Raw genomic sequence first — 11,807 nt, 5'->3', positions numbered from 1 at the left:
GAAAAGCTGTGGCTGCCCCATCCCTGGAGGTGGTCAAGGCCAGGTTGGACGGGGCTTGGAGCAACCTGGGCTGGGGGGAGGTGTCCCTGCCCAGGGCAGGGGGTGGCACTGGATGGTCTTCAAGGTTCCTTCCAACCTAAACCATTCTATGATAACTCAGCCCCCCCAGGTCTGCAGAGGTTTGACAAGCCAGGTTTCTCTGCCTTCCTTTGAAGGAAGGCTGTTTCAGTCCAGGCATGTCCAAATACCACTGCCGGCAGGTCTGATATTTTCAACGAGAAATCATCATTTCCGAGCTAAACCTGCGGGACTCTCTATCCTTGGTTTCCCAGAACAATAATCCTTATATTGTGGGAAATGATCGGGAATAGAGCATGTTAATCAATTAACATTTGCCTTGCGTGTTCTGTGGGTGGATGCGTATGGGTGTGCCAGGGTGAAGATCCACGAGTTGTCTCGTGGCTGTGGGAACTGGTGTTGGCAGCGGGAGGGTTGGAGCAGGAGCCCAGGTCCTTGGTCTTCCTGCTGGTGATTCACAGACACCTTAGTTGCCACTTCAAGTCTAGACAGGTCTCTCCTTTGTATTTTGCCGGAGCTTTTTAAGTGAGATATCTAGCTCAGGAGTGGTATTGGTGCGCTTACCGCTGCGCTGTAGTCATGGATCGTGGGAGCGCACCTCGTCTTTCCACTGCGGGGAAAAAACACATTGATTTGAATGATTACGAGCAATGTTTGTGCTGGGCGGAGAGGGGAACTTGCAAGATCCATTATGGTGTTCCTGCTCTGCCATAGTAACATGTTCCTGGGCTTTAATGTCTTAAGCTGCTTCCCCTGGATCTGCGAGAGCCATTTCTGCGTCCTTTTGAGCTCTGTTCTGGTTCTGCTTCCCTTCCACTGTGTATCACACAAGATTGCTTCCGAATTAGATGTTCTTTGTAAAAACACTCTGGGATGGGTGATTGCATCCACCTGGTTAGTCAAGGCTGATGCTTTTATCTCACACGGCTCAGTACCGGTGGTTACCAGCTGATGACGTTGATGCACTTAGCTGTAGGGCTAGCTGGGACTGTCGTTACTGAGCTGGAAGAGAGGGATGGTAGGTAGTCTATGAGATAAATCCTCGTCCCGGTTTTTTAGAGCTCCCTCCCAGGTGGCTGCTCTCAGCGATCAGGAAGTGTACCTTGGAAATTCAGGAACTCTAGGGTTGGTGGTGTGTGGTTTGTTTTGTTTTTTTTTAGCAGATGAATGCATAATGGGTGTCAGCATCTGTAAATCATAGAGTCATAGAATTGTTATGGCTGGAAAAGATCTTTAAGATCATCAAGTCCAACCATTATCTATATCTACTGGGCCCACTTCTAAACCATGTCCCTGAGCGCCATATCTAGTTGGCTTTTAAACACATACAGGGATGACGATTCAACCACTTCCCTGGGCAGCCTGTTCCAGTCTTTGATAACCCTTTCAGTGTAGAAGTTTTTCCTGATGTGTAACCTCAACCTCCCCTGGCGCAACTTGAGGCCGTTTCCTCTTGTCCTATCAGCTGTAACTTATGAGAAGAGACTGACCCCCACCTCCCTACACCCTCCTTTCAGGTGGTTGTAGAGAGTGATAAGGTCTCCCCTCAGCCTCCTTTTCTTCAGCCTAAACAACCCCAGTTCCCTCAGCTGCTCTTCATAAGACTTGTTCTCAAGACCCTTCACCAGCTTTGTGATCCTTCACCTTTGTTGCCCTTCTCTGGACACACTCCAGCACCTCAATGTCTTTCTTGTAGTGAGGGGCCCAAAATTGAACACGATGTGACCTCACCAATGCCGAGTACAGGGGGACAATCACTCCTCCAGCCCTGCTGGTCACACTGGTCCTGATAGAGGCCAGGATGCTGTTGGCCTCCTTGGCCACCTGGGCACACTGCTGGCTCATGTTCCGCCGGCTGTCGACCAACACCCCCAGGGCCTTCTCCACCGGGCAGCTTCCCAGCCGCTCCTCCCCACGCCTGTAGCACTTCGTGGGGTTGGTGTGACGCAAGCGCTGGACCCGGCACTTTGACTTTGTTGAACCTCACACCGTTGGCCTCGGCCCGTCGATCCAGCATGTCCAGGTCCCTCTGAAGAGCCATCCTACCCTCACGCAGATCAGTTCTCCCACCTAACTTGGTGTCGTCTGCGAACTTAGTGAGGGTGCTCTCAGTTCCTCTCCCAGGAAGGACGTACCTGTGGATGTGCTCTTCAGGGATCCCTCCCGAGGGACTGGGATGCTGCTGTGGAGCTCTGTTACCAGCAGCAATGCGCAAGAAGTTATCTTTACTCCGGACCCCATCAACTTTTGTGTGGGAACTGGAAAGAGTACGTTCCGCTTTCCCTATTAATTTCATATGGTTGCTAACTGGAATTTCTTTTTTGGTGCTTTTCAGGTGCTGGAGAGTCTGGGAAAAGCACCATTGTGAAGCAGATGAAGTAAGTGAGAGAGTGCAGGCGTGCAAACTGCATTTTTGTGTGAGATGAAATAAGGAATCTGTGGTGCCCTACTGGTTTGGCTTGGGAATGACGGCTTGGTTTCCTTCCAGGATTATTCATGAGGATGGCTACTCGGAAGAAGAATGCAAACAATATAAAGTGGTTGTCTACAGCAATACTATCCAGTCCATCATTGCAATCATAAGAGCCATGGGAAGGCTAAAGATAGACTTTGGGGAAGTTGCCAGAGCAGTAAGTATTTCACTTATTTCCCTTAGTCTGAGTCTGTGCTCTGAATTGTGTTAATGAATCCTGGAAATTCAGTCCACGACACTCGGAGTGGAAATACGTTTGTTACAAGACGCAACAGCGAAAGACCTTTTGTAATCTGTAATGTTATTACCAGTACAAAGCGTCAAGTATTTTACTGAGGTTACAGGTAAGAAACTTTAGTAGTTTGAATGCTCTAAAAAAATAAATAATCCCTAAACCTTTGTCTTAACTATTTGACTCTTTAACAGTTTTGGCTTAAATTGCTTGACATCAGTCCTCAGTAGTGTTTCACAACACTGTTGCAGTTAATTTTTCAGCTGAGCCAAAGAAATTGGAATAATTTTCACTACTCATATTTGCCCTCTGGGTTGTTTGGGGGGGTTGAGGCCCTGCTTTTCCCCACTCGTCCAGTTCTGCTCGTTCCTTGGGTGGTTGCCAGCATTCATCTTTGCTTCAAGATGGTAGAAGCTGAAGTCGGGAGGTCTTGGTCTTGACCTTGACGTGGTGGTGGGGAAAGCACAGGCAGAACGGGGAGTCGGGGACTCCTGAGAATGGGTAGGAGAAGGGAATTGTGTGTATCTGCACAGGGCAGTGGCTGTCCGGCCCGTGCCTCTTGCTATCTGGCACTAATTCTTCACACTTACAGTGAATATACGGTGAGGGAAGTAACCTGCTCTGTTTCTCTATGGTGCAACCGCAGACATTTTTAACTTACGACGGAAAGCATCCTGGCTGAAGGGCGTATCTTCACTTGCGTGTTAACCTAGGCTGTAACTCCACTGTGGCTCCCGATCCTCCCTCGTGTTCCCCTCCGCCGTTCCTCTGTGCTTGTCGAAGCCGAGCGGTGATCTCAGCCCAGCTAATGCAGCTGGAAGCAGGAAGAGGTTAAAATCCAAGTTCCTTTCCCGGTTGAGCTGCCCAGGCTTAGCTGGCTCCGCAAAAACAGAACGAGAGCCGAGTGCCAAGAATTTTCTCATGTCCCAATCCACCCCGAAGGGCAAACAACTTGCCACGCTTTCCCAGGAAAACACCCAGGGTAACCAAATCGGTTGTCTCGCAGCAAACCACGGCAGCAACCTGTCAGCGTAGCACCGTACCCGTAAGTGCTGTCCCTGCAAAGACTCATAACTGAGGTCCACCTCTGTGGCGTGGCAGTTGGGACCTTGATTAAGTTAATTTAGGTGCCCGTTGCTCGGCTAGTGAGGTCCCGTTTGGACTAGCCTGCTGACTTGACTCTTGCCCAAGCTCAGGTACGTGCTGGGCAGTATGGTTTAGGGATCGAGGGAGAGGACCCGATGTTGGGAGGAGACAGGCTGAAGCTGAGAACTTGCTGGGGTAGCAGAAGGTCTCTCGCATCTCCCGAAAGGATGTTGGCGGGGCTGATCGCTGCGGAAACTAACACCAGCTGTAGGTCAGCCTGGTTTTTTTTCCCCTTTCAAAATCTGCTTGTTGACTTGCAGAAGAGTGAGGTCCTGCTCGAAGACTTCTGAGAAGGATTTTTCATGCTCTAGGGCAAACACTCAAATCCTGATCAGCCCGTCCCATCTCCTGATGAAAACGCTTCATTAAGAAATGAGTCTCCCTTACTTCTGACAGCTGTTGCAGCAAATGGCGAGCGCTCAAAGCTTTAAACCTGTAATCATCCAAAGCTTGCTTTTGATACTGAATTTTTCCTTGTTGCCATGCTGTACAGCAGTACAGCAGAGCTTTTCCAGTTTAAAAACTATGATGTTTTTACATCCCTCATATGGAGAAAGGCTGAGGGACTTGGGTGTCTTTAGTCTAGAGGAAAGAAGATTGAGGGGGGATCTTATTAATACATACAAATACTTAACGGGAGGGTGCCAGGGGGATGGGAGCAGTCTTTTTTCAGTGGCGCCCAGTGATAGGACGAGGGGTAATGGGCATAAACTTGAACATAGGAAGTTCCATCTTAACATGAGGAGGAACTTCTTTACTTTGAGGGTAGTGGAGCACTGGAACAGGCTGCCCAGAGAGGTGGTGGAGGCTCCCCCTCTGGAGACATCCCAAACCCGCCTGGACGCCGTCCTGTGCCACTGCTGGAGGTGCCCCTGCTCTGGCAGGGGGGTTGGACTAGATGATCTCCAGAGGTCCCTTCCAACCCTGACCGTTCTGTGATTCTGTGATGTATCATTTAGTTCATTAGTCACATTGACATTCCTACCTTTCCTTTGAAACACTGCGCCAGGTTACTGAAATCTCGCGTTTCTGATGTGAACGCTGCCTGTCGCTTTGGAGCGGTGATCCCTGCAGCGATGGTGCTACAGAAGCATCGCGTGCCACCCGTGATCAGCGCATCTCGCCCCACGGGCTGGAGCTTCCTGCCCAGAATTTTCGTTTCTGACTGCAGGAGAAAAATAACTCGATCATTTGGGGAGAAGAACGGATGAGAGAAGGGACCATGATTCCTTAGAGTAGTTGCTGCAGCCTCTGGGATCATTATTGATGTTAAGCCTCACTGTAATTTTTAAAGGTATAAATGAGTGTAGATTCTAACTTGTTTTCTTTCCTCTCTTCCTGCAGGACGATGCCCGTCAGTTGTTTGTTTTAGCTGGAAGCGCAGAGGAAGGCGTGATGACCGCCGAGCTAGCCGGCGTGATTAAGCGGTTATGGAGAGATGCTGGAGTTCAGGCCTGCTTCAGCAGATCGAGAGAATATCAGCTGAACGACTCTGCATCATAGTAAGAAACCGTTACCAGCATCTGGGCGCTCCCCAGCTACGCGAGTGGTGTTGAGGAAGGGTCGGTGTGTCTGCAAGCGGGGTGGTACTTGGCTGGTGAGGGTCCCCTTCCGAGGGGGCGGATGGAAACCATCATCTAACTGGTTTAGACGGTGCTGGGCTCACGAGGTGACTTGGTGCTTTAGCTCGTCTAAGTCAGTTTTACTGTTTGTCTTCCCGGTATGTAATATCAGAAAAAAAAAACCCACATTCCTTATTTTGTACCTAGGTGAATTTGCCAATCTGTTTTTAGTGGAAGAATAACTTAGCAGCGGGCATTAAGATGGCATGTTACGGTTACAGCAGGTGATCGGCTATGTCACCTTCGTTATCCCTACAGAAAGGAGTAATGCCTCCCGAAACCGAGCTCCCGATTAAACCGCCAAATTTGTAATGAGCAACAACTTCCAATAGCGGCATCTCCTGATATTGCCCGATCAATATTCACACAGTTGTTCTTTTTAACAGCTCTCCCTACACTTCCGCTCCCGTGCCTGACGCCGCCCGGGCAGCGCTGCAGGCTAGCTGTAAACCTGCTTATTGCTCTCTTTCTAAAACGCACACAATTGCTTAACAATTGGGAAGTTACGAGGAGATAAATAGGCTGCTGCTGGCTGGTTAATGAGAATTTTGACTAAATGCCTCATCTATTTCCAAGAGGCAGGTTAATGCAGGGAGGGGAAAGTATTTCTTTTAATGAGCAAAGCAGTTGTTGCTTTTTTCTTTCCTTTTTTTTTTTTTTTTTTTTTTCCAAGTCATGTGCTCGCTCTCTCTAGAACAAATATTTGAAACTCTGCAATGATGATTTTTGGGGGTTAAGTGTGCCTCCTGATGTCCAGCTGAAAACTTGTCTTGATTTAGCCGAGTTTTAAGCCTTTGAAAAATTAGTTTGGAAGTGCTTTATAAAGAGACTTGAGATGTGTCGCAGCTCAGTTGCCTGCAGGCTCTGTCTGCACGGAGCATATTTTAGCTTGAAAATAAGGAAGGATTCTTCTAAATTTGTAACACCTTGGCAGGCTATCATGGGTTTAGCTCAAGGTAAGGGAGTTGACAAGAGGAGGCTTGCTCAGATTCTTGTGTGCCTTTACGGCACGCGAAGAGCAAACTTCAGATTCAAAGGGAGAAAAAAAGAATAAAAGGATAGATGAGGAGGGGGGTGGATGAGGGGAATAATTTAATGAAAAGACGCGAGAAGGAAAGCTTGAGGAGTTCTTGAGCAGGGGATCTAGGGCAGAAAGCATAAGTGTTTGAGTGGAGCTTAAGGAGGAAGCTAGAGATGGGGAACCTTGGCTTTGGGGTCCTGATGGGCAGCTTTGGAAGAGGAGGAGGATGAAGGCAGGGTGCGGAAAACGGGACAGAAAGGGGTCAGAAGCAACGGAGTGGGGAGAGAGGGCGTTTGACTGCTTTGATAGGCGCCCACTTGACCTGACTGCCTTCCTCAGACTGGATTTCGGAGGGTTATTTCTGTTACTGAATATCTGCAACCCACTCGCGTCCAGTTTCTGATACCGGTAAGTGTAGGCACAGCTCACTGTGACGAATTGCTGGCACGGGCTGGTGTCGGATGTGCGTGGCAGGGAGATTTCAGCCCCATACGGTGACGTGGCAGTTTTCCGATAAGCGCATCAAAGAATTTTGCTTCCCCTCCGAAAACCGCAGGAAGTCACACTAAAGCAGCGTTATTTTGAATCGGTAACCCAGCAACTCGGCAGTTGGGAAACGCTGCGAGCGGGTTCCTTTAGCGCAGAGCCACGATCACGCGGTTGAAAACCTGTTTTGTCCCGCAGGACCCCCACCTCGCCAACCTACAGAACGAGCTGGTCGGAGGAGCGGTCCGGCAGTATTTTTACCTCTCTGGTCAACACGTGGTTCCTGACCTGCCTTATCTTCTGGTCTTACTCAATTAGTTCCCTTGTTCACGCTTAAAGGATGGATGTATTGCAATCCCTTTTCGTGGCGGTGGTCACGTAGGTACTAGTTTTTGTGCACAATTCTCCCGGGGGAATTCTCACTTCCCTGCTCCTTTCAATATCTTCTACAACCGGGATTGAAACTTTTGGGTTAGCAGCCTTTAAATATCTGCCCCGTTTGAGATGACTGCATTTCAGCTGGAAAACCAGTATCGGGCTGTGTTTCAAGCCCAGTTCGGGCTGACTGGGTGCTGCTCCTCGCTTCGCATCAGATCTCGAGGCGTTTGCTGAGACGCCCAGAAAGCGGGGGTGGGGGGTGGCTGAAAAAAAGAGGAACATAAACGATTGTTGTGAAAATTAGGTGGCATCGAGAACGCAGAGCGCCGTGGCAGAGAGCCAGGATGTTCAGGGCAGCATCGAATTGTTCCGAAAAACTTTTCTTCCTGCTGTTTCCTGCCTCGCTGAGCGTTTCCCCTTGTGCGGGAGGGATCCTGCCCGTCGGAGAGCTGCCCCGGCAGGCAGGAGGCTGTGTGGGAGGAGAGGAGGCAACCATAAAACCATAATAACGGTGTGTCGTAATCCGTACGCCACGGGCAGGGGTAAGCTCCTAGAGATAACAACTTGTGACACTAATCCGAATGATCTGTCCTGGAATCATAGCCTTTTTTTTGCATTTTTTCATCTTTTTGAAGAACAGTTGAGTAATTCTTGGTCTATACTGTGGATATTCAAGCAGTAGGGTGAACACTCAGCGTCTTCTCCAGGCACCATTTGAAAATGGTAGAATGGTTTGGGTTGGAAGGGACCTTGAAGACCATCCGGTGCCACCCCCTGCCCTGGGCAGGGCCACCTCCCCCCAGCCAGGTTGCTCCAAGCCCCGTCCAACCTGGCCTTGACCACCTCCAGGGATGGGGCAGCCACAGCTTCTCGGGGCACCCTGCCCCAGGGGCTCACCGCCCTCACAGGCAACAATTTCTTCCTCATATCTCATCTCAATCTCCCCTCTTCCAGTTTAAAACCATTCCCACTCATCCCATCGCGCCCCTCCCTGATGCAGAGTCCCTCCCCAGCTCTCCTGGAGCCCCTTTAGGCACTGGAAGGGGCTCTGAGGTCTCCCCTTTTTCGCCTTCTCTTCTCCAGGCTGAACCCCCCCAACTCTCTCATCTTTTGCAATCTTCACAGTTGCGGCGCTGCACTTTCAATTGGATGAGAAATGCAATTTGGAAGCATTTCATAGAATCACAGAATAGTTTGGGTGGGAAACCCCTTTTTGGCCTTCTCTTCTCCAGGCTGAACCCCCCCAACTCTCCCAGCCTGTCCTCCCAGCAGAGGGGCTCCTAATATCCCTCGGGCAACCACCCTACTATTGGTGCAATATTTCAGACATCCGTATTTTTACTTGCTCTGTTGCAACTTCCCCTTTTGCTTTGCCTCTGATGTGAGCAAATGGCTCTGTAGCTCATCGCTCCCGTCTCGAGCCGTTTGAGCGTTTCAGACCTGTGTACACAATTGTGGGTGTGAAGAACAAAAACCTGTGTGGCGGTGCAGCAGTGTGGATGCCAAAGCGTATTGCTGCCTCGCACGTCTCCAGTCACCTCTGTCTGATACTTGGAAATATCGGCAAGCGGATGACGCTTTAAAATATTTTAGTTGCTGCTTTGGCTACTTTTTCCGACGTCCATGCAGGCACCAGTCTGCAGATACTGTAGGTAATTATCTGCAGTCTCGCAGGCAATTAGCATAGTTACTGATTAACCGTTCTCTATTCTGGCGTATCTTGTCTTGTTCCCAAGTGGCGGTTTTGGCCTGAATTTCCCTGACATGATGCTGGATAAAACCTAGATTGTTGGTGCTGGATAAAAACTAGATTATTTCTCTGTGGGTTTTTCCTCCCCTTTGCTTTCGAGCCCCGGCTTGCGAGGCATTGTCCTGATGCTCTCTTATGATTCCTCTCGAATCCTCCTTGGGATCGCAGCTCCCGTTTGTGCAGCGAGCTTTTTTTCACCTGTAGGTCTGTGCTGCAGACGGTGGGTCTGTCTCAGCTGGCCCAAATGAGCATTCAGATGGATAAAAGGAATACACAACACTCTTTTCTCCTGGAGATCCTGCTCCGTTTCCTTGTTTTCTGCCCCAATCCAGCTAAACACGAGGGGAGAGAGGAGGCAGACATCTGCAAAAGATACGCATGTCTTAAATGTAGGTTTCGTCTGTTTTGTTTTTTTCCTGCTGTGGGAAGATTTTAGCTATAGGTGATTAATTCTGTATGAGCTGTCAACCTCCGGGGGAAGAATACTGTTTGTGTTTTCAGACCGGCACAGGCGCTTGTGATAATATTGCTTGAAAGCTTTGGTGGTTGGGGGCTGCAAACATCGACCCTCCGGGTACCAAACCGGCATCTTTCTGCCCTCTCGTCTCCTCTCCCCGGCAAAGGTCGGCTTTTGTTTGCTGCTCTGCCTTCGGGCGCGATGGTGACAGCCCCTCCTTCCCGTAGCTCCGGCTGCGGACAGCCCTTCATAATAAATGCTTTGTATGAATCTTTCAGAGCCGTTTTTGGCCTTGAAAGCATTCTTTCCAGCGCTAAAAGGAAACACGACCGAATTGTTAGGGCAAGAACCGTTCCTGTGTTTGTGTGAGCGTATGGAGGAGGGGAACTCTATCTTTACCAACTGAAAGCCGTCCGCTTCAGAACATCCCTCTCCTGCAGTCGGCGTTTCTCAGAGCAGTCCGAGCGTGAGATGGGACGGCGCTGAAGAGCTGTCAGCTTTTTCTGATCCGACTGGAACTCCAGATCCGTGCGCACGCAGGTATCGAAGCAACACCAGCCTGGCACGAGATGTCCTGGGAAGGCTTGAAGGGTCACTAAGGCAAACACAAGTTATACCGTAGGCTTTTTTCTTTCCTTTTTCTTTTTTTTTTTTATACCGGAGCCATCATTTTAAGGGTGAAAAAAGAAGGGAAACAAACCAAAACTGTCTGTTTTTGTAAGCTTGTGTTTGCGAGGTGGTGTTGAAGCATGAGAAATAGTTGGCTCTGTAAACACAAGGATCCGAGTGTTGCAACCTCAGCGTACGGAGGAAGCCTGGTGGCGAAGGAGATGGTGAAAAGGGATTTGAACTGTGTGGGATGTAGCCAGATTCGGTAAGGTGTATGTTTTCAGTTCCCGAAACAATATTTGTGAGGAACAACTTTAAAGTCTCAGACAGACTGTGGCAAGCTGTGGGTTATGAGTCGCTCGAAACCACGAATCTCAAACTCTGCTTTTCCAGTTTTTTCAAGTTCCACTAAACCTCTAGGGGGAAACCAGTGGCGGTGGGTACAGGCTGGGGCTCCACAGCCTGGTTTTGTTGCGGGGGGAGACACGACTGCCCTCAAAACCAACCGCCTCCAGCAAGGCGAGGACGGCTGGAGGAGGCCACAGGCAGCTCATCTGCTACCGAGAAATCCCCTGAGCTGGATCTTCCAACTGCTTAGACGTTGCTGTGGGATCTGGTATTTATTTGCCCTTTGAATTTCCCCGGAATTAATCCGGCAAAGCTTTTTTTTTTTTTTTTTTTTTTTCTTCTTTTAAGGCAGAGCTTGCAGATCTGATACACCGTGTTCCCCTGAGTGACGCACGAGCGTTCAGGAGTGGCACTTCGCCTTTCATTTGGTGGGAGTTGCCTGACTCCGTTCGCTCCTCGCTGCCTCCCTGAGAAGCTTTCAGTCGGAATTATACCAGTTTCACTGCCCGAACTTCTGATGCTGAAAGCTGGCAATTAGGAGCAGATGCTTTACAGCCTCAGTGTGCACATTTATCACTTCGGTGATTCCGGGCAGCTGTGTGACCTGTAGCAAAGCCAAGCTGTTAGGAGGCACTGGGTCAGTTCTCAGGTAGCGTTCCCGTCGGCTTTTGAACCACGGTATCCCGGCTAAACTCCTACTGGTAGGGAAGAGAAGGTGGGAGGAAATCTGGGCGTGTTATTTCCTCAGCAGAAGTATTTCTCAACGGAAGGTTAAGTACCTTCCAAATTCTCTTTTACTAAGCTGAAATTAAAGCCAGTCCTAAGTGTAAGTTTTGGGTGCTGCGTTTCTGGTCAGAGAGCAGTTCACAAACGTGTCGTCCCACTGAATGTGGGAGAAGAATGAGAGGAGTTGGCCCTTTCTGGGCTAAAACCGCTTGCAGATACCAGCTCTTTGAGAAAAGCCCTGCGGCGCCGGGCGAGCACGGGCAGGAGGCGGGCAGGTAGGCTGGATTCTTCTGGGGTTTGGAAAATAGGTCAGTGCTCTGCAAATACGCTGGCAGTCCTGGCCAGAGGAGATGCTGAAGCTGATGGAGGAGGGAGACAGAATCGCAGACTGGTGAGGGCTGGAAGGGCCCTCTGGAGCTCCCCCATCCCACCCCCCACCAGAGCAGGGGCACCTCCAGCAGTGGCACAGGACGGCGTCCAG

General features: G+C 49.8%; 1 protein-coding gene across 1 annotated transcript in view; it reads left to right on the top strand.

The window, feature by feature from the left end:
• Nucleotides 1-11,807, top strand: part of LOC104292946 (guanine nucleotide-binding protein G(k) subunit alpha-like) — a 27,903-nt gene that overhangs the window by 9,543 nt on the left and 6,553 nt on the right. Inside the window, exons 2-4 of the mRNA XM_009892378.1 lie at nt 2,414-2,456; nt 2,567-2,708; nt 5,274-5,431. Coding sequence (XP_009890680.1) covers nt 2,414-2,456; nt 2,567-2,708; nt 5,274-5,431 — 343 coding nt within the window. The remainder of the gene's footprint in view (nt 1-2,413; nt 2,457-2,566; nt 2,709-5,273; nt 5,432-11,807) is intronic.

This window comes from Charadrius vociferus, unplaced genomic scaffold (genome assembly GCF_000708025.1).
Source record: "Charadrius vociferus isolate BGI_N301 unplaced genomic scaffold, ASM70802v2 scaffold1689, whole genome shotgun sequence".
In the NCBI taxonomy this organism is placed as follows: domain Eukaryota; kingdom Metazoa; phylum Chordata; class Aves; order Charadriiformes; family Charadriidae; genus Charadrius; species Charadrius vociferus.
This window is presented reverse-complemented; position numbering and strand designations above follow the sequence as displayed.